This window comes from Platalea leucorodia (genome assembly GCF_965183815.1).
Source record: "Platalea leucorodia genome assembly, chromosome: 1".
Taxonomy (NCBI): Eukaryota; Metazoa; Chordata; class Aves; order Pelecaniformes; family Threskiornithidae; genus Platalea; species Platalea leucorodia.
The window spans coordinates 115,098,406-115,121,925 of record NC_138823.1 but is presented as its reverse complement, the minus strand read 5'-3'; the positions used below and the strand labels follow the sequence as shown (position 1 = coordinate 115,121,925).

Here is a 23,520-nt window from a genome sequence, read left to right as displayed (position 1 = left end):
AACTGAATAGTATTTTTTCATAATGTCTCTGCTGACCTTGCCCTGATGGTAATCCTCTTTTTATATGGTTTTAGAAAATCCTTTCTATTCTGAAGAAAATAGTATCACTGACAACTAGAAATAAATGGGCACAAAAAATCCTTCCCTGGCTCACCCCCCTTGCCTCCTCCCAGTGCCCAGTACCACTTAGGATCTGTCAAGAATTTGACTTCTGCTGGCAAGGACATGGGAGCATTTGTGTTAGTGTACACTGAAACCAGGAACGTGTTTGGGCAGGCAATGGGCACCGCTCTGCCCTGTGGCTCCGAGGCCGGCGTTTTAAGTTCCTGTCCTGCCATAAACTTCTCCTGTGAAAGTCGCTTAAGGTTAAAGCCACAACAATTTTAGGATGCTTTATTCATGTCTCAGCTGTCAGGGCAATCTCATGAAATGCCAGCTTTACTGACTTTCCCTTTCCCTCATGTCTTCATCACCTTCTTGCTTCTGGGGATTTACTGTAAAGCAAGTCACAGAGCTGATCTGGTTTGAATATCTTCCTTTGGCAGGGAGGAGGGGAGCATAATGTCAGCAGCTCTGAAAAATTTGTTGCTATGTATCTTGCCTTTTCTTGCCAAACAAGCATATATGCCATGTAAAAAGGAGTGGCTGATCTGTAATAGAAAGCGTGCAAATCTGTAAGTTTGAGTGCAAAAGAGATGTTTCACACACCTGTGGAATGACTGATAGCTGGACACGCTATGGGCCTTTCTCCTAAAACACTTAAGATGCTGGCTAGAATTTCCTGATTGCTAGCTACTTGAGAAAATTAATAACAAAACTCCTCTCATAGCAACAGCAAGCCTCAAAGTTTTCTAGTGCCATTTCTTTTGCACAGTTAAATTACTTTTTGTCCCTTCTCTGTGTGTTTATTCTTTTTGCTGCTAGTGCTGGGCTGCAGATCCACCCACATTTTTACTTACATGTTCCCAAGAATATTTTTTGGTGTATTTAAAATGAGGCTGTTTTTAAGATACAGAAAAACATAGAAAGAGAAAAGATCCTGTCTAAGAAGGAAAAGCAATTGGACGATATGGGAGTAGTTTTTCTGTATTGCTATCATGTCCTTTCTTTAAGGAGAACTTTTCATGACTTTGTTTGTTATATCTGTGCAATCTGGCACAAAAATGGAAGGTTTAGCAAACTGATGTGTTATGAACAAAGTATAAAAATTGTCCCTTCTCTCTAGGGAGCAACACTGGTGAATGTTGAATCCGTATCAAAAAGTCAGCTAGATGAGTTCCAGCACCACATGGTTTTGATTCTATCAGAGAGAAACTTGTTGCCATTAGAAGATGCAGAACTTAATCTCGGTGATTAAACAGTAAGAAACTTCAAGGCACAATTCAACTGGAAAGGAACTAAAACCATGACATGCTCTTTACTATTTAGCTTCTGTAGCCAGTCCTGTCATCATCTAGAAAAGATCAGCCGCCTCACCCTGCTCTCACCTGGGGTGCTAATGAGCAGGAAGCAAATGGACACTCACGGCTCATCACCTGCTGGAAAAGCAGATGGACCAAGAGAGATGTCCAAGGGACATACAAACATAGTTCCTCTCTCACAGCACAAAGAGCGTGTCACCAAATTATGGGGGAAAAAAGGAGTCCCAGCAAGCCGTCTTTGCCACAAAGAAGAAGAGATGGACACCAAGAAAACCTAGTGTAGCCTTGCTACTGAAAGAGAATAAAAGGGAAAGAAAGGAAAGGGCTCGGAGAACAAGTTACTGCCACTGGCAGCCTTTCAAGGCAGTTAAGCCTCACTCCCCTTCCACATCAGTTTTTGACTGCTCCTTTGCATTGGGAGCTCCTCGTGGCTAGATAATTTTTGTTTAACAGCAGCTAATGGCAGTGTTCCAGAGGGAGGCAATAAAATTCACTGATCACTAAGCACAGTCTGGGATATTAGTTGACCTCAGTTTAAAATAGATTCTGCTGCAGATCCTCTTTGTGATTTTGGGCATATTTTAGTGAAATATTTGCTGCTCAGGTTTCCCATTGCAAAATGGGAAGAATTTTATTTGCTCGTATTTTGGGAGTGATTGGCAGCTTCAAACACTTGGAGATTTCTTTCCGATCCTGGTGAAGAAACACTCTTCTAGTACTATGAAGCTTGAGAGCACTTTCAGTTAATTTTAGTTTAATTAGCGTTAAGTGTGGTTTCCTGTTCTTCTATTAAAATTATGTTTTGTCATAATGGCTAGACACTCATACTGGTTTTATAAAGATATGTTTCAAGCCTGAAGCGGTGGAGATAAGTGGACACACTTAGAGATTCAGTCCTTTTTTCAGAGAAAATGTTTCTGGCTATTAATACCTCATGGAGAATACCCAGGGCAAGTACAGCGACCCGTGCATTATGTGATAAAAACCAAAGCAGGTATAAGGCAGGTGTGGAAATGAAATCATAATGAATGAGTAGAAATTAAAGCATTAAGCTGATTGCACACTTGACGGCTTTCACCACACGCTTGCTGACTATGGTTCAGGCTTACCTGATAATGATCAGAGGAATGAAGTACACCAGGAAAGCCACCACCGTCATGTAGGGTATCCAGTAGGAGTCATCAGGCCAGAGAGCCCAGCACTGCACTTCCCCATTGGAGAGCTGCCGTTTCCCAAAAATAATCAGAGTCGGTATGGAAAACAGGAAAGAGAGGCTCCAGGCCACTCCAATAAGAACTTTCGCCTGTCTTTCTGTGCAACAGAGTCAAACATATGGTGTTAATGGGGGTGCTGGCATGACTGGCACCTTGTAGCAGTACTGATAGAAAGGCAGGGAGGAGGAGGAAACTGGGCGAAGAAAGGGAATTTTGGGCTGCAGCCGGCTGACGCTGAAAAGACTTTAAAGGAGAATGGGGACTTCATCTCTTTCTCATGATAAAAAGTCATGTCGTTATGGGCTTGTATTTTATATATTCTATTTAAAAGTGCCCATTGAATCTGAAACACTGTGAGAAAGGCAGTGGTCAGGGTCAGTAAGTCAGAAACATGAGATGTAGATGGTTCCTCTATGCAACCAAGACGATATCATGTATAAATGCAAAGGACCACAGGCCTGCCCTACTGCACGCTCTTACCCTGGCACAGCAAAGCGATGGTCAGTAGGAGGACACAGAGACAGGAAAGAAGAAGGAGTCCTTGTGCTACAGATAACAGAGGAAGGCTGAGACTGGGAAGGGTTACTTAAAACATAAACTAGGTTGGAGTGTACTGGATGTACTGGTGGGGAAAATGTCCTCCTTGGAATGGAAATTAAACATTTTGATGCACCTTGAAGTGTGAAATCTCGCAAAACACTTCCTATCAGGAAAGAGAAAATGCCTCAGTTCAGGATCGGAACAAAACTGCACAACCAGCTGCCTTTAACTCCAGCTGCAACTTTACTGCCCCAAAGAAACGTGGTTCTGGAGAGCCTGGGCATCTCCTGCAGTTCTCTGCATCGTGGCAGGGACCAACCCCAGCTCCTGTTGATGGGCATATGCCCAAGCCATGCCAAAGGTGGGCGGCTAACCGTGAGATGGGGCAGATGATGGTGGGATGGTGCTCAAGTGCTCAGCCCTGTTTTATCTGCCACAACAGACATCGACTAGGAGATCCTGCTGGACCTCATGGTGAACATCAGGAGCTGAAGGACCTCAAAACACTTTGCAGGTTTGGGCTACTGCTTCCTCTTGACTTCTGGCCTCCTCTGCTGCCAAGTGGGGAAAACTGATGGGAAACCGAATGATGCCTGGTGGCACCCATGGGATTTTGTAAAAATCAATGGGTTGGAGCAAACAGCCCCAAGGCTTTCATTTTCACAAATCTGCATATTCTGGCTAAAATCCAGGTAGCTCTAGCCAAAAAGTGTGGGGAAAAAGGGCTGATCTGTGGAATACCAGTGATTCTCAGCAGCAGTTATTCCTCCTGAGTCAGATTGCGAGAGGAACAGATGGGGACAGATTTTTTGATCTGGGAAGCTTTGGTGTTGAAATACTTTATTGTCCTACAAAATACCCGAGGTTGTGTATGAAATAGAAAATCACTTTAAATTATGCATATCAAGAAGAATGTCTTTCCTCCTTGAAGCTCAAAGAGCAATAAGAAAGTGTGTGGGAGAAACATTCAAAAAGTAATTTTATGCTTTATAAAACATCAGTTGCAAATATTCACTTATCCTGCTCATTTTTAAATGCTACCCACGTTCAGCAAAATATGGTCTTGCTAATCTAGGGCTTAAGGGAACTCTGATGACATCTACGTAAGTGAGAGGGTTAGATTAAGTCTATAAATATTGCACAGGCAAAGGAGAACTGTAAAGTTTCCCAAAGCATAGCAGAATAAACTTAGCAAAAGGAATATTAAGAGTAAGATTCACAAAATATTTCCTGACAGAAAGGGCTTTTCAGTTGTGAGCTAGCTACTTAAAGAACATACATACAAGCCTCAATGGGACCCACATGTCTGTTTCTAAGGGGAAAAGATCATACTTGGATAATATACTTTATTTTTTGCACTGTGTAGCAATGCGCTTAATTTGAAGAGAAGTGGGCAACTGGGGTTGAGCAAGAGTGGTATTTTATCTTTGTGTTTTATAAAACATTACCTGCAATGTTCATTCATTCTTGGTTTTAAATGTCTCTCGTGTTTGGTAGAATATGGCCTTCCTAATCTAAAGTGCTTTACAGGGCACTGATAGTATCTAGGTAAGTACATTTTTGTTTTATCACTGATGCTAATTGGCTGCCTCACAAGCAGGGTTTCTTTATGTTGTTTTTTATAACTGCTCTAATACGCTCTAAATGCCAGGAAATCATATATCTAGAACTATATCAATTATAAATGAAATCAAATAAATAACAGCTTTTGGAATATGATATTCTATTCAGCCAGTCTTAGTGTTTTCCTTTAAAAAGAATATTGCTCTTTAAATGGAGAGTTTTTCATACTGGGGTGGTCAAGACTAACACCCAGGGTTGGAGCTGGAATCTCAGTCATGAGCTCTAGCACTGACTCTCTTAAAGGATGTTTTCGTATCACCGTCCCCTTAGCTCTGCTTCCGCCATCCGTGTGCTGCGGCAGTGGTTTTGTGCACATTTGCCTGCTTCCATCAACATGTGGTGGGGAGGCACCTCTTGTGAGGAGTTTTGCTCCCTGCTACCATGAACGGCAGTGCTATGCAAGCCTTCTGTAAAGTGAGTGCCATTTTAAAATTAGGTTTTAAATCCAGAGAGAGCGAGCTGTTCCAGAATCTCATTGATCTGGTGGACTTCAGCATCATTTGGAGGCCAAAGCCAGGCAAGGGACAGTTTACACCTACTTGGGTTTTGTCTTTTACTTAAGCAGCTTCGTTGTCACCTGTTGCTTAGTTTTCATACTGTTTGCATATACTTTTTCAACATGGTGAAATAGTCATAAAATGTCTTCTGCTATAACTGCTCAGTTTCTTTTCTTTTCAATCTTTATTTTACGATTTTTTAATGACCCTTTTGGTTATTGAATTAGGTACCTCATACGGTAAATGTGTTAGGATTAGAATGTATAATTCTTCCACATCCTGCACTTTCTGTGGTCATTTATGTATTCGCTAAGTGAGTATAAGATACTTAATTGTTGAAATTTGTTTTCTTAGAAGCCATGAAAAGTAGAGCTCATTGAAAATGCTTTTTAACATGACTCGAGGCTAGTAAATAAATCACAATTTAAAAAAAAAAATAATTGTTTAACATTTTCAAAGCAAAATTTTTTTTCCAAAATGATATTTCAAGGTTACATGGAAACATAATTTTTAAAATTGGTAAGGAGAAACAACTCCTTGTTTCTTGATTGAAGGATTTGGGGGGATCAATGTTTCATTTTGGAAAGAAATGTGCCACAAGTTGACTCAGAACTGTTTTTAAAGTTTCTCAGTGTCATCACCAACGACAAAGTTCCATAAATCTCTTTGTTCTCTCCCTGCAGAATAGCTAAGAGGGCATTTCAAAAGCCCCCCACATGACGTCTCTGCTAGGAATAGCTGAGTACAAAAGGTGAATATTTATGTATATTCCAGGAAGTTGTTATGGTAAATATACCTCTCTAGATAGTTCTTTTGAATTTACAGCTGTCTCATGTTTCCTTTTGAACGTGATCTTTGCTTGTCCATCAGTGTGTAGCCAGCCCTTGCCAGAGGCAGGTGGGCTTTGCCAGCATTATCTCTGCTTGTGGCCTGTTTCCCCCCCGAGAGCTGCACCCAGCTGAAGGCTCTGCTGCCCCTCGGCTGGGTGCAATGTCTGCTCTTCTCCAGTTTTAAAAAGAAAGGAAAAAACTTTATGGTATAGGTATAGGAAGTGGGACTGAGTTAAAAAAAGGCTTTTATAAAGATCTGAGGTGGCTTGGTGTTTTTTTGTTTTTTTCTACTTCGAAGTGGTTTGCGAAGATCAACCACCAAATTTTTTACTAGGCCCAGGCGGTAATTTAACAAGTTCTGCTTTTTGCTGTGCCACGTGTGAAGACGAAACATCAGCGAGCCTGTCTCACAGCTCGCCCCGCTCGGCTGGCAGTTGGTGCTTCAGGTGGTTTATGAGCCCTCCCCAGCCTTGCTCAACGTCGGCAGATTCTGCAGAGCACGCCGCGTGTCCCAAAGCCTGCTGAGAAAACCTTGATATCAGTTCCCCCAGTCTGAAAAAGTTGGTCTGTACACTGGGGAATATGAGGCTAAATTTCACAAAGTATTTGAAGTTTTCAGACTTTAACATCAGCCAAAGCTGCACCACTGCCTGGGCTGTGATTTATTCACAGGTTTTTAAGGCCAGAAAGGACAATTAATCTGATCCCCTGAATAGAGCAGGCTGTCAAAAGCCATCGTTACTCCAAAACAAGAATGATATTTGCATCTGATTAAAGTGCATCTTCTGGACCTCATGGTTCTTGTAACTCTTCCCCTTCCTCCCCACCTGCTATTTCTGTTTATTCACTTAGTGCAACATACTTAATGTCCCACTTCAGGCTCTGTAGGAAAGAAATCATGTTCTTTAAATTGTACTGCTGAACAGCCAGGATATATTTGAGTGCTGTAAAAATAACAAATAGAAGAAATTACAAGAAACAATAGATATCCAAACTTATATGCTACAGCTTTTGAAGTTCTCTTATCAAACTATTGTATGAATTCTCAGTACCACACTTCCATCCAAATTATTTTTTAGTGTGAATAAATAGACAATATAGCTGTTGCGGCTCCTGGAGTCAGTATAGTTCTACGAGAGATAGCTTTTGCCCATAATAACCTTCTCAAAATGCTGGAAGATAATGAAAACCTCTATACTTTTTAAATGTCATTTCATTCTTTGCTAACACAATGCTTATAAAAACTGCTGAGGGCTAAGTGCAGCTTCATAAATCTCAAAACCACAGCTCCTTTGCCATTTGGAAAACTGTAACGGAGTCCAAATGTTGCTACAGCAGTAATGAATAATTCATTGCAACAAGGTTAAGAATTTTGAAACTAAAAAAGTATCCAATAATATCCACAATGATAGCAAGGTAGAGAAATACTCCTACCTCCTTGCAAGAACTTCATTGGGTAAACTATGGCATGATACCGGTCTATGCTTAGTGACACGAGGACGTAAGTCGAGGCATACAGAAGGACCACCTGGGGCAGAAGGTATATGAGGCAGCAGTTGAGACACATTTATTGCAGAAAATAATGCCAGTGAGAACACTGAACTAAGAATATTTGAAAACTTTTACTGGGGAAAAAAAAAAGAAAAAGAAAAAAAAACACCTTGTATTTTCACCCAGACCTTTTTCCTTTATCTTGCCCAAAAAATATAAAAGATTTAATATATTTTAATTAAGTGTTTCAACTTTAAATGAATGCTTTCAGCATTTATCCCTTCTGATGCTAGAAAAATGTCCATACAGCATTTTTGTTAGAGTTTATTGCTGTGGGGACACAAAGCCATGCAAGCTTGGGCATACAGGGGAGCACGAGGTTTCTATACCTGGAAGTACCGAACGACTCTGCAAACGATATCAGGAGCCATGAAATCTCCAGTGTAGCGCCAAATGATGTCAGTCATTATGTTTATGAGTCCTGTGAATGAATCTGCAAAGAAAATTAGCTGAAGAAGCATTAAAAGAAGCAAACACATGACTGCAGGTGAGCCGCAGAGGCAGGTATGACCCTCGGATGTACCAGCTCCCTTAGTCTTGAGGGCAGCCGTGCCGTGGCCAGTCAGCCCAGGATGCTAGAGGAGCTGGAAAAGCCTCAGAAAACACTTAAAGTTTTGTGTATTTATTTTCTTGTTCTCTTAATTTAACGCCAATCCATTCAGAGAGACCAGGCAAGATCCCTCTAAACATTGGAGCCCACAGCTGGTTTCTCATGAGCATGGCTTGCCACTGCCCTCTGGGCTGTGGTTCAGCCTGGCTGGCATTGCAAATGGGTTGGATGAGTTGCACCCTTGAAGTGCCTTTTTCTCTCCATTGCTTATAAAGGGGCATGAGGTGACCAGCTGAGATGGTCACATCAGCCCTAGGCTGGATGCAGGTCCTGGTCTACACCTGCATCTATACCAAAGATGCCTAAAGTTAACTGAGATCAATTCCTCCTTGGATAACAATTTGCTTTTTGTGAGTAGAGCTGCATAAAAAATCACCCATGGGTGTTAAGCCTACATATACCTAATCATTTCAAGCTTGTCCATGAGAGACATGGAGGAGGCTGCCTGGTGGGCCTGATCCTGCAGCGTGTCAGGCTCATCGCCGCCTGCTAAGGGCCCCCAGGTTTTCCATGCGGTGTGGATAAAATATAGCGTTGGAGAAGCTGTAGGTTAGTGTCTAAGTGCATCTGCTTGATCACAGCTGTGCCAAATATTGAACTATTTAATGTCCTTTTTTCTTTGTCTTTTATTTCACTATAAAAAGAAATATGTCTCCTGTGAAAGCACCTGGGGTGAAATCCAAATGCTGCTGAAGTTAGTGGAAATTTTGTCAGGATTTTATTGGCAAACTTAATTATTTAATGACTGCCCTGCCCTGTCAGCTTAAAGATAACCTACTTATGCCTGTACTTCTCCTGTAGTCTGCATTCACCAAAATAAATACACCTCAGGCTATCTTTTCTTTTTTTTTTTTTTTTTTTGAGAAAATCTGAGGAGATATTCCAGCCTTTGTTCTGCTTCTTATTGAACAAATGAACACTCACAGCAATGCAAGTTTTACAAAGGAATTGCAAAAGCTGGTACTGCTGTTGTACATATGGGCGATATTAAGTTTTGTCTTTAAAACCAAGATAATAAAAAAGTTCTCTCCCTGTAGGACAGGATAAATGTTTTAAGTGCTGTTCATGGAAGAAAATGTGCGTCAATCCAGTGTTCTACCGCTTCAAGTAACACAGCATGTTGCTCTTCTTGCACAGATTACCACAAAGGGAGAGAGCAGGTTGGGAAAACATTTTGTGCAATTTGTCAGGACAAAAACAAGTAATACAAAGAAATAGCTTCAATCCATATTTAAAAAATTTAGAGTGGTGAGGTAAAATGTTTCATTTTGATACCACCATTTTACACATTTGAAAACTATCGTTAGAGTTTACTGTGATAAAGGCATTCTAACACCCATATCAGAAGATTTTGGTTTGAAATGTATGCTTTTGGCAAAAAGATATTTCAACAATTTCAAAACTTCTTTTGTTTTTGAGCAGTAAACACGTTGAAACAGTATTTCCAAGCAAACAGGTATGTCTTTGGCAAAATGTGTTTCTTCTAACTCCCCCCTTTGAAATTACAGAAATTCCAGTTATTTCTAACTGGAAATTGAGATCTCAGCTTAATGCTTTAGAAGAAGCAACTTGTTTTGCTTCACTGGAAAACTAGGATTATTTTTTCTGTATCAGTAATCCTTTATCTCCTCTTTTTCTTCAATCCTTTATCTCCTCTTTTTGTTCAAGGCTCAGTTCGAAATGAAATTAGAACAGAAATATCATTGCTGTTGCATGTAACTACATTGTCTCCCTCCTCATGACTTTATCGTTCAATTAATTCTGGCTTGTTTTTTCCTCTCCTGGTGTTTCCCAACCCCATTTTCTCTCTCTTTGCTCTTCCCCTGCCTCCACAGGGAGGCTGGATCAGAGATGACCTTCAGAAGGCCCCTCCAGCCAGCACTCCTGTGGTCTCTGCTCTCCCACCCACCCAAGGCAGCAGAAAATCATGGTTTGAAACCTTATGTTAAATGTTGCTCACTGATTAGAGTGACAGAGCAAGGGATGGTGGTTCCTCTGATGAGTATAGTAGCTCTAAGACTTTATTGAAAAGATTGTAGGTATATATAATTAAGGTGGTCTTTGAAGAAACCACGGAGTTTAAGTGTTTCAAAAAGTGGAACGCATCCTCCAGCAGTGGTTCAAACCCATGACTTCCCCTTTCCTTACTCCTGAATTATTGATTCATATTCTCTCTCTCTTCAGTAATGAAATATTCATTGGTTCAAAGTAATACACATCAATAGAGCTTCACCTCAGGGTATCCTCCAGCTTTTGATGGTCTGAACATCCACCAAGCAAGTGGTAAATGGGAGTTCAGCTTCCCTCTGGAGGAGGAGGGTGCGGGGGCTGCCCTCCCTCGTACCCATCTCAGTACTCTCTAGAGGAAAGGGAGGGAGAAGGGAAGGCACCTCAGCTGTCTCCTCATTTCCCTCTTCTCACCACCATTTTGCCATCGCTTTCCAATGCATGAGGAGAGTGCTTTGGAGGTGCATTCTGCAGGTGAGGTGACAGATGGGCCAGCGTCCTGGTGATGTCCAGGATGCCGGCTGCTGAGGTGCATGCTGGGTGTAAGAAATTTAGGCAGGCCCAGAAGCACGCTTCCAGCATATGCCCACATCAGCTTTTTAGTTTGCATCAGGAGTGTGTCTTTTAACCCGTGGATGCCCCCCACTTCACTGGTTCACGTGACAGAAAAGCCGCAGGGGAATGAGCCTTCGCTTCAGCTGATGCTCGATGCAAAGGTGCTCTCCAGGGGTGCCCCTCATGCACCCCACACCATGCAGCTGCCACCAGTGCTCAGGCCGAGGGACCATGGCGGGGTTTACCCGGCTGAAGCAGACCCACCCCCCAAATGCACAGTGTGGATATCAGCTCCATCTTCATCATGCTACAGGTCTGTTCCCACTGCATGGCATTACCTACTAATATAGCTATAGTCTTAAGTACTTTGGGATCCTTAAAAACAACTCAAAACTGCATTTCCCCTTGAAAGCCTTTGAGGGAGGTTTTCAGGTGACTGCAGAGGCTTTTAAGCAAGGTTTAAACTTCACAGCTTCTTTGTGCTGGCAGCCTCAGCTCCTCTCCCCCAGCGGTACGCTTTAAGGGCTCTCCGTGCTGAGTTTCTGAATCCCTGCAAAGGGCTCAGCACACACTCCTCCGAGCATGTGCCCCTCGGCACAACACACATGTGTGTGCCAAAGCAGATGCAGCCAGCTGTGCATGCACGCCAAATTAGCCAGATTTTTCAATACCCTTTAATTATAGAAACATTCTCCGACACAATGTCCTCATGCCCTCTGCAGGTTTCAGAAATCTCTCTCGTCTTTTCGATCCTACCAAGTACCAGACCAACTTTTCTCACTCCTTTGCTCTTCTACTGCCTGCTCCAGAGGATGTTTCTTATCACACCTCTTCAAAGGACCAAACTCTCGGAGTCTGACCCAACTGCACACCTTTAGAGGATTTGTCATGCAGACAGACGTTACTTTACATAGGGCCACCAAGTGGCCCTATATGCCTTATGCAGGTGATCAGACAGCATGCAAGAAAAATGCAGCAAACCTACAAATTATGACAAAGAATTTGTGCTACTGCTCCCTGCTGTATGCACTCTAATCTGTTGTTTCTGTGCATTGTTTTCTGTTACACATCTATTATTCACTCTCTAGTCAGCTAACTGGTTACCCCTGTGCTAAGCATACATGCAAGCTCCATCGATTAGCAGCACTGTATTCACTTCTTGCCCTAAATGTCCCACCTAGCCATTTCTTGCTTCGTGTCCTCCCTCCTCCAGTGCCATAAGTACCTGGTGCAAACCTTTATTACTCATTTAGACAATGAATGTGCTGCTCATTATTCTGTTATCTTACTGCTCATCACAGCCGCAACAATTAGACTTCATGTTTTTCACACCTTCACAACATTACTTTAGCCTACAAGCCCCCTCTCACAAAGCCCCAGTGTGCCAGTGCTATAAAGCTGATATATAGATCAAGAAATTACCAGCAGAGCTTTAGTCACTGGTAGATGAATCCTTCTCACCCATGTATTGTCTCAGATGCAATTATAGCCACGATCACAGTGTCTTGAAATCCTCATTTGTCATGTAATTTGAATTGCTGTGATAGAGGTTAGTGTTTAGAAGTTAGCTGATTTCAGTGATGTGATCTCAGCAGATCACACATTCCCTCGTTGCTTTTGGCAAGCCCACACCTCGATGTGTCATTGATGTCCTAAGTGGTAAAAGTCAGTTATTGGAAACCAACATAGCCAATACATCGCTCTAAACCTCAGTTTCCTCATTACTGCTGGTATCCTCATGGCTCCTTACTAAGCTGGTGGATTGCATATTAGATCTTTGTGTTCTTTCACTGATGAATGTTTCTAGGCCAAATGGCACCAGGCTCGTTCCTGAAAACAATGTTAATCAACCTTCACTTGTAATTGTGTGTGAGCTTGTCATTGCCACTTCTTTCTTAATACTCTTCTTTTGTTTTACCAAGAAGTGGTATGTGTACTGCAGTTCTATGTCTGCATTGCTAGGCAACTGTGTGGCTCATTTAATTCCTCAGAAAAATAGGCAAAAAATCAATTAATGACATATTCTCTTTTGATAGAAAATAAAAATACCAGCAAGTGATAGTTTGTGACTTTTAACATGAGCCAAATGTATATTCACAAAATGATGCAGACAAAACGATTCCTTGTTGAAGACAAGACACAGCACTAGTGTGATGGGGATGGCAGCAGTCTACTCTTAAAACGAGATGGAGTTTCTAAGAATGTAACTTAAAAGAAAAATTCCATGAGACTTCAATAATAAGGAAAAGTAGAGGGAGGCAGGGAGTAAAGATGGATTTGCCTGGGGTGCAGAGTGAGGGAAAAAATGGGCTGTTAAGGTTTGCACAACTTGTAGCCCCATGAACCGAGCAGGTCTGCAACACCAGCTCCCTCCTCCCTGTCTGCACCATGGCCACAGACAGTCCTCAAAGGCAGAACTAAGACCTAGTATATGCCTTTACCAACCTGTCCGTGTTCAAAAGTGCAGCATTTTAAAACAGCATTTATCAAAAAGACTGAGAAAATGACTGAGAAGGAGAAGCAACCTGTTGTTCCTAGAGGAGGAAGAAAGAGGCTGAAACATGCTGAATATAGCACCACAGCATCTATGGCTGGGAAATGTGGCAGGTACTGAAACAAACCATGAAAATCCTTGGCTTTAAAGACCAATTTTACCCAAGACTCCATCATGCTCAGTAAAAGCCCTTTGGACTTTTCACGGGCATGACTGAGTGCAGGCGTTGCCTCTACGCATTTGAGCACGGGAACTGCTCAGTTCAGGAGGTGATTGCAGCAGCTTGGGTGGTGAGCGCTGCCTCATGGGACCAATGAGCACAAAAATGTGAAGAAGAAAACACTGCCCTTGCAGGGACAAATCTGAATGCGGGCTTGCTGTTGTTGTGAGTGAGACAAATTTTCATGGCAAAAAACCCTCCACAGAGATAGAAGTCCATTATAGAAAACAAATGGAGGTAATTAGTGATTTGGCATGGGAATAGAGACAGGTTACAACTGTCCTGGTTAATCTGTTCATAGGAATTCATTGACTTGATGGCATTGCCAAAGGCATGTACACTGTGCAGACTTCAGGGTATTTCTTTCGCTACAACTAAGGAGGTTAAGACAAAAATCTGTGCTAGCAAGTCTGCAAGAAAATATCTCTATCATTTGATTATTAGTACTGACACCACTCCTCCCTTAAGACACTTACCCTAAAGATGCTGAAAGTCTTTTCTGTCAGAAGTGGAGAGCAGATTGCTGGTAAACCACAGTAGGTTAAAAAGCTCCACATGTCATCTCAGCTGCAGTTTGATCATCTTTTCCCCTGATGAGAACAGTCCTATTAAGCTGGATGTGGTGATCCATGACTTTTCGGTGAAGCTGTGCCCCTTACTGAAATTTCATCCCTCTTTTCCTGTCATTTACAGAGTGATTCCATTTTAACAAGGATATTTTGTTCTGCTTTATGGACAGCATCAAGCTGCACAAGGCATCACAACAGCAGCAACATTTTGTAAGGCAAGACAGGGGGTGTGAGTTCCTCATCAGGACTGAGCATTTCACACTGAGCTCATTTTTTTGGGACCTCACCATGTGCATTCCTGTCACCTACCACTCCCCAAAAAGCATATCCTCTGGAAGCATCAGACACAGTGGTTTACTAACACCTGCCTGCAAGGAAGTGATAGACCCTTAAAAAACCATTTTTATGGCATCACTGCCTTATTACAGCAATAGGGTCCCGTCTGTGATTTTTGAAGTGATGAGGCATCCCTCACTGCTCTGCAGTTGCTGCTCTGTATCACGCTTGATGTGCTGTCAGCTAATAAGACACAGTGCTGTGAACTTGCCTTGCAAGTTAGTAAGACCCCTAGCTGATTTTGTTATAGGGCTGGGGGTGCAAGCAATATAAATTCGAGTGTACTTAGGGCTCCTGGAGTGGCAGGCTGGCTTGAGGGCAGGTACAAGGGAGAGAGAGCAGGAGAAGCTGCCCTGCCTCCCATAGACACCCCTGCAGCTCGTTTCATTATGGTCCTTCCATTCCTGCCTTAGTCTGTGCTTTCTGTTGAAAACCACACATGGCTTTGCAAGTATTCAGTGCACTAGAAATAATTTTGTGACGGTGTTAGCTAGAAGATGTATCTACCCCTCTGCTCTCATTCAGCAGCTGATGGTGACATAGGTTATGTACCTGCTCTGGGCACCTGTAAGACAAGATACCTGCAAGATACCTAGAAGTTGCCTTTTAAGATGATTACATTTCAGCTCTTAAAACGCTGAGCCCCAAGGACCCTGGTGCAGTGCCTCTCCATGCAGCCGCGGTGCAGCAAGAGGCTGCATGTGGGGCATGGAGGGTGCTAAGGGCACAGGGGCGAGAGCCGCCCTCACACTTTCACCCCTGGATAGCCCATTTGTCCTCTTTGTAATCCTTCCAGGTGCCTTTGCTTGAGTTTGTGGCTGTTTGCAGCCCCTTGCATCTGGGCATGATGTTGGAGATGGGGCCAATGGGGGGACAGCTGGCACCCCCAGGGGCTGCTGTGAACCCACCCGCCCTGAATTTAACTCTTTTAGAAGTGTTGATGTGGAGCAGATGTGGTTGCGCTTAGATGGTGCAAGGATCCCAGCTCTCTGCCAGAGAATCCCTGGCAAAGGGGGGAGAAGTGAGAGCCAAAATTCAGGGTGCGCTGAGCTTTCGTGGGCAATCAGTAAGTACGCCCACAAGCACTTCGCTCGCCCGCGGTGCTTGCGCTGGAGCACACGTGAGGCAGCAGGTTTGCCACATGTACTAACGATGTCTACTGCGCCGCGATCGTATGTTGTTTCCTTCAGGCCTGGCAGCCTGGAGCAGAACACAAAATGTAATGGATGAAACAAAACCCACCTGAAAATTTTCAAGCGGAAACCTGTTCTGTTCCCCTGTTAAAGCTGTGTGGATTTTTTCAGTGGCAGAACTGATGCTTTTTTCTCTTTCTGGCTCATAGGAAGTGACAGGAAATTTTGGGGCACTGGGTGAGCATTTTATTTGTTTATTGCATTTCTTACATTTCTACTCTGAGGTCCTCCCTCCCCCTGAGATGAGGCAGGCCCTGTTAGGCTAGAGGTTGTAAAGGGTGGATGCAGTGAGGCTCCAGCCTCACTCCAGAGCTCATCCAGGTTAAAAGATGAAGGGCTGAAAAAACCACGTATTGCACAATGTTAACCTCTTAAGAAACAGAGCTTACTGTAGGTTTTGAAATAGGAACCAAGCTTTTCTAGGTATATGAACATATGACCTATGCATGCCTGAATATCTAAGTTAAGCAAGAACAAGTGTTCGATCGCTATTATTTAACTGTTGGGAAAGTATATTTCAAATGCAACTCATTAATTTAACTCCCCTTCTCTCCTTCAGGCAGAGCAGAACAGGTAGAAGGAATAAAAGCAGTGGGTAGAAAAATCCTGCATAGGGGAGGCTGGCCTCAGTTAGTGTAAAGGCAGGAGTTAAGCTCCTGTGGACCAGCTTGTCTTACCTACGCACTGGAAAACAAGTACGTGCCTTCTCAAAGGACACAGAAATCACACTGTTTGTAACTCGTTGCCTCTTAATTTATTTCAAGTGGTGCCCGTACCTCTAACATTTTCCAGAAGAAATACACCTTCTAAGATGCCAAGTACCAGACAACACTATTTTAATTCTGTCCTTCCCCAACATCTTGTACATAGTTTCTTTCATTATTTCCTCTGAATCCCCCTACTGATCCTTTTTGGCAACTCTTTAACTCAAGTATTTTAAGGACTGCATGTTCATATCTTGGTCACAACATCAGCTGGATGATTATTCTCATCTAAAAAATGTGGACTATCCTGGGAATATTTTGTGTTGGTGTAATTTAGCCATTCTGGTCCTTATAGTCTTCTTACAATCTTGTCTTAGTAGGCTCAGATATTGTTGATGTAGATACTTTAGTCTAAGTAGGAATGGTAAAAATAAAGCCTTCTTTCCTCCCTTGTGGCAAACTAAACCAGATTCCCATGAGGCTCAAGCAGTGATACTGAACACTGCAGCTCAATTTTTGTCCAACCATAGGCTTACGCAACAGTAGAGCAATGTTCATTCCCGTTTTTGTACCTGCTTTGTCTCCCCTGGTGTTTGCTGATAGCATGAACAAAAGCATACTGGTAAGATTCATTGGAGAATTGCCTTGTAAAATCATCATGTGGGAAAGGTCGCACATGCAAATGTACACTGAGCTGCTTTCCACTAAATATACTGCAATGCCAGAACAGGCTGAAGATTTTGTAACTTATGGTCTGGATCTCAGTCTTATACTTGGGCTGAACTTGGCCAAAATGGACTTCTAAGCATTTGGTGTTATTAGAACAACTAAGTCTCTGTAATGTCATATGTGATATCTTTGTCCTGAATTCCATAAATCCTGTTAAATATTTGTAAGCATTTGGTAACCAGCTAGGCAATGGAATTAAAGGAAGTGACTCTCCACAGAAAACCTGTAAAATACATGAATGTGAGTCATACAGATCGGCAGGTGAGGAAGTACAGCATGAAAACGCTAGGTGTTTTGTCCTACAGCCCTTGGGAAAGATGGGAAAAAGTGTCTTATTATTGGTGGCACAAAGACAATCTAACTCAGGATAATAAATAAATATCCCTGCTTTAATATGCAAGGAGGGAATAGAAAAAATCCCTACTTTCTTAATGTAGCTTTTTGTTTCAGTGCTTTTTAGTGCATGCAAAGGCTCTTAACAGCATAATTTCCATTTGATTGCAATTAGAAATGCTGCAGTACAGATGATGGACTAAAAGGCGTTAATGATGTATTTGTACATCTAATGTCAAAAGTTTAAAGTCATGTCTTTTAACGGAAGCTAATGAGATCCTAAATGATGATTCCAAGTAAAGTGTAGCCATTATGGCCATGCTGCTGGCAGCACCATGCTCGTGCAATCCTGTCTCTCAACATTTACCACAAGCATGTGAAGAAGCCAGGTAGAAAACTCTGCATACCTACCTTCATTTATCAATAGAAATCAAACACTCATGTAAAATAACTGTAAAATAAGAGTTCCCTCTGTCAGATGTCAATCCTACCTGTACTTTCAGCAGGGAACCAAACAGGAACCCATATAATTTAGAGGTAACATGTTTTCCAAGCAATTCAGAAAGAAATCCACTTCCCGCCTTAATGCTGAAGTGTTGGACCCAAAGGATTATACAGCTTCACTGCCAAGCACCTTTTATTAAAAACAAAAACAAATGTAGCACAACTGTCATTAGGATTTGAATGTCTGAAACAGGCTGAAGGTAGGAAAACCATAATCAGTCCTTCAGGACCACAGAACAATTCTGTAGCTGTCAAAACAAGAATTAAGCCTTCCTATAAACTGGCATAAATTGACACAGCAAAAGCTCACTGCTGCTGATGTAAAAAACACATAGCTCAGTCTGTTGGCTGCCGAGTGTATCTACAAAGCATATTCAGGGCTACCACCAAGACACAGGAAAGGTTATCAAAATATCAGCCATCCTAATGTCTACTTTTGCTCTGGGACCCTGAAGAAAACCCGGAGTTCACCTCTTGCCCTTCATGTTTCCCTGTGCTGCACTGTGTGCGCCGAGTGTGATAGGAATATAAAACCAGCTGTTCTTGCACTCTGTCTTGTCCAAAAAATGGGTTGCTTTGAAGAAAGTAATTTATGAAAAGATACATTAAACAGGACCAATGTTTTGCCAGCCAGACTTAGAGATGCTGCTGCTCTGTTTTCCCAAAGCGCGTTACTGTTATAAATAAAGGATGTGCTTATGCCACCCATGACACCGTGCCCATGCGCTGTGGCAGAGCATGGACCTGGTGCATCAGATGTTTGTTGGTGTGGCCAAGTCAGACCTCTCTGAGAGCACTGGATGTGCACACTCCTTCCCTGGGGTCCCAGAGAGTTCAACCCGAAACTGATATGAGGGCACACAGAGCCCCTGAGACCTTCACAGTGCTTTGCTAAAATGGAGTCAAAGTTTCTCACCAGTATCAAGAGTCTTTGGATGAGATGTGATTTTTGGTTCGAGGGCTGAGCCAGCTAGCAGCTGTGTCAAGGTTGCAATCCCAGCCCAAAACTGAAACCACGGCATGCTAAAATCACAAAGAAAACTAGTTTTTTCAATATATCTGGCTTCTCTTCCTGACCAAAAAGGTCTAGGTATCTTTGGGATGAATATCCAGAAATTTGGATTTTCTCTTCAGGTAATTCGGTGAGACTGATGAGTGTAAAGAGTGTAAACAACAACTGCCACTTAAAAGCTAAAATCAATTTACTTGTGCCTTTTCCACATCCTCTCAGTCAGCATCCTAGCAAGTCCTTCTGAAATTGGAACGTCTTCCAAATAGTTAATGGAAATGAACTTTTGTATTTATTTACAATTCACACCAAAAACGTAACTCTGTGTGAAAAGCTTCATGCAGATCAAAGTATCTTTCTCCACTTCTGGAGCAATGAATGGTAAACCAAGAAGGGATGTGAATATTTTTAGGAACCTCTTAGGAGAAATAGATAACATAAGCCACAGACTATATAAATCCAGCAATCCAATGAATTTGTAACATCACTATTTTTTCAAGAACATTTCCTGCAAAGCATAAAAAATACATTGTGGAAACATTGTTTGCTGAAAACAATGCTAACCTGCCAAAGCACTTATTTGAAAATATATTTGATATACTAATGAGTGGGTGTTTAAGGATTTGGAAATACAAATGAAAATGCATAATGCTATCTTGCAAGAGTAGGTAGTCCATTTATTTGTGACATTTCAGGATGATCAAATTAGTCCTGAACAAGAGCAAAATATTTTGTTTGTGACATTATCTGCACACTAAGAAATCCAATAAAAGAACTCAAAAACATTTCCTTTTCCAGATCCTTTCAAATTTACATTGGCATTATAAACCATGTAAGTGAAGCACAGAGTTACTTAAAAGCATACCTGTAAGGGGTATGGTTTTGGAAGCACTGCTTTGTTTTTCTGATGGATCTTGTTGAATCAATTTTTTCCAGTCTATTTTTATTAGCTGGGTAGAGCGTTCACAGAAATGCAATTGTGTATTGTAATTTCACTTTGATCACAGTCATTTTCTTTCTTGTGTTTCCCAAGCAGTCTTCTAGAAAATACAGCAGTAATGGTATGCAGCAATGGATATTGAACTGCTTGCAAACCACTCAGGCAGCTCATAAAAACATTATTAAAAGGCAAATGCCCTTTGTGCTTATAACTTCTAAACTACACAAGTTGAAGTGCTTTAATACTTCTAATGCATTGTAATACATTGAGATGTGCTCTGTTAGAGTTAGTGCCGTGGCTTTCAAGCTGACAGTGTTTGCTCTCCTGTCAGTTACCGGTTTGATTTGACTCTGACTCTCCCTCCAGTTCAAGAAAACGGGTGTCTGAGCATGGTTTGCTGGGGAGCTTGATGCCAAAAGGATCCTTTTTGGAACGTGCTGAAGCATCTTCCTGGTACGCATGAGTGTCCTCCTCCCAAACCATGGGGGCTCTGGAGATGCCCAGTCCTGCGAAGGTGCTCTTGCTCACCTGCTAACGTGAGTCTGTCCCAAAAATTGGGGCTCTGGGAGAGCTGTGAATGCCACAGAGGGAAAAAGGGCTTTCTGTGCCCACGTGCTGTGAGAGCTTCACTCAGTAAAATAATAATGGAGCTATTTGAAAGACATCCTTGATGTTTATTGAGGAAGTGGCATATTGTTTTAGTTTCTGAATGCATTAAATAGCCATCTTCCCCTCTCCTGAGGTCATCCCTTGCTCAACAATGTCCATGAATGTAATGTTCAGACATGTGAATTTACTCTTTATCTAAAGGACTGAGAGTTCATCTGAGGATGTGATTTCTCTCAAAATCAGATCCTGTGCAGGTGGCCTGCAGGTTTCCCCAGGTAGAGGAGAGAAACGATACTTGCCGCAGCTTGTAGCAGCTGAATGAGCATTGCCAAACCTCATAGCATGCTGGGGACTCTTCCCATCATGGCAGCTGCCCTGGGTTCAGTGTATTTTTTTCCTCATTGTAGATTTTGCTGTAAAGTTTGCTGTAATTCTCTTAATCTTTTGTCTGTCTATCTTGCCTATTTCTGCTGTAAACTAAGCATTAGCTTTATACTGTCTGCAGGGTTCAGGTTTTGTAGCCTAAGAAATCTTTCTGTAAATCACAGTTATAAAGGTTGCAGAATATGTTGGAATATCTAAGACCTTCACACAGACAACAGGGACCAACCTAGCCAGTATCAAATTGTCAACATAGTATTTATTTTTTCAGTTGGCCTCAAAATCTTTATCCCAAATAACAATTTCTCTATTGACATATGATTTCCCCCAAAAGGGGGGGGGGGGGGGGGGAATTATTTTTCCCTTTTGGTGTATTAGTGGAATACACTTTCCCTTTCATGAGTAAACTGTATTGCCTTCTTTTCCCCCTCTCCACTGCTCCCTTCCCCATCCTCCACTCCCAGCTCTAAATGTTGATATTTGATAATTTGACAGCTTTGGTCTAGATAGGAGGGAGCCTGTTCCTCCCAGAAAGAGCACTGAAAAGTTATTTTCAATGGTGCAGTTTATGATGTTTTCACCGTATCCAGAAGAAAGTAGCAGGCAATGAGCTGAAGTCTAAATTTAAGTACACTAGCTGCTCCATGCTACGTGCCTTTGAAGGTGGTATGTGCTTACAATAAGCCAGCTTCAGAGTGCAATACAAGTTTTCAATGTCATCGCTGACAGAAAATCCATACTTGAGGTAGCATATGCTCACATTCCCCCCCCAGTCACAGTGCAAAACACTTTCATGCTGATTTCCATCAGCCACTCATTTGCTCCAAGGCCTTAGAAGATGGCCAACACTGAACCTCTGTCCCACCCACTCTACAATGAGATCACAGTCATCTGAGAAGCCAGTTGCCCATGCAACTCAAAAATTGTTTGAACAAGTTTTTACTGTAGAAGAGACAAAAAGTGCTTTTGAGAAACACCTGGAGAGTGCAAAAGGTGCCATATTTTGAACAAAAGTTGTTAGTTTACTTACTGCATGGAAGGCAAACTGGGCACTTGGAAGGTACTTGATGAAAACCGTACTTGTGGTGATGGGGCTGCTATTCCAGTTAGTAACTTGCTAAGCTACAAGTGCTAGCATACCCATGCAGGGGGGCTTAGAGACAGTCTTCACTTATAGCCAGGTTGCAAAGGTACAGGACTCACTACTGATTTGTTTGTTTAAGAAGCTTCAGTGTTTGAGAGAGGTAAGATTTTGCAGCATAATATTATGAGAGGAGCCTTCAGAGAAACTAGGTTGATGTGCAACTGATGTGGTTGACACTTATTAATATTAGATTAGATACCTTTGCAAAGCAAAGATTTCAGGTGGGTGGGGTTTTTTGTGCTGTGTTGTCTTTTGTGCATTAAAATTTCATGAGATTTTCTGACTTAGAGCAATGAGATTTGCCACTAATAACTCTTTGACACAAAGAAATTTATTTGCTGTTTCATAGAGAGTTTGAGTATCACAGAGCTGTAAAAACTCATCAGAGAAGATCATCAGAGATTGGAAATGCATATATTGCACAAGTGAACTGATGCTGTAGCACAGTCTTCACGGGTCCCAGGCAGCCAGTACTGTGAGGTTTACTCCAAATGGGCTGCGCCATCTAACAAGCCCAGTATTGAAAATGTGTCAGGCTTGCTGTGTGCCTGCATGTGCCTCTGTCAGGGAAATCCAGGAACCCAAATTTAAATTGGTTCTGTAAATGAAAGATGGAAGAGGTGACATGGTATCCTCCTTTTAGAGAGATGAACAAAACACTGAATGACCCTCACTTTTCCAGGGTTATGTACAAAGCTGGCCTCAGAAGTGGTGATGCTGGATTCCATGCTAGGGCTGACAGAAAAAGCCACTTTTGCTTTTCAGCCCTTTTAGAGGTGATCTGCTGCTGAATTCCATAAGCAAAGGTCCATGGCCTTGCAGTTCTTGAGTAAGGACTTTAAATAAGAGAGAACGTCCCCTTGATTTTTAAATATTTTGTTTGTTTCATTAAAACAAAGAAGACTGAGCAAAAAATGACATTTCTTGTACTTCAGTTGACTTACCAGATATAACTGGAGAGACAATTTCCTAAGGAGCAGTATGAAATCACCATATTTAATATACCTTAAATTGTTTTTCTGGACATAGTAGTAGCATAGCAGTAACTCCAGCAATCCCATAATACATTAGAAAACCAGTGTTTGTACAGTCCCTATCTCTGTAGCATGGGAAAGCCATTTTCTAAGAAGGATCTCCATCTGTCCCACATGTGGCATCTGTTCCTGGTTTTCTCCCTGCCTATGTGAGCTGGAAAGTGAAAATGGATAGAAATCAGTTCTTCCATTCAAGACTAGAAAACGTCCATCCATAGAACACCACCTTAAAATGTAGAGGTGTGCTACTCATCTCCTCAGTTAAGGTTATACTAAAAACCCAGTAGATAAAAAGCTGTCCTGGCACATCCACTGGATGGGATCTGATTTTTGCTGTTAACATTATTTCTTCAGTTCATAAAAATATTTACACACACACACACGTAAAATACTGATTTTTTTTTTTTTTAGGAAATAGTTAAACTTCTCCTCCTTTTGTTGTGTTTCTTCAGGTTCCCACAGCTTCAAAGCAA

The 23,520-nt window shown here is 42.0% G+C and overlaps 1 protein-coding gene across 1 annotated transcript in view; it reads right to left on the bottom strand.

The window, feature by feature from the left end:
- Positions 1-23,520, bottom strand: part of NPSR1 (neuropeptide S receptor 1) — a gene marked incomplete at both ends in the record, with an annotated part of 59,768 nt that overhangs the window by 11,008 nt on the left and 25,240 nt on the right. Inside the window, 3 exons of the mRNA XM_082326978.1 lie at positions 2,531-2,732; positions 7,560-7,653; positions 8,006-8,109. Coding sequence (XP_082183104.1) covers positions 2,531-2,732; positions 7,560-7,653; positions 8,006-8,109 — 400 coding nt within the window. The remainder of the gene's footprint in view (positions 1-2,530; positions 2,733-7,559; positions 7,654-8,005; positions 8,110-23,520) is intronic.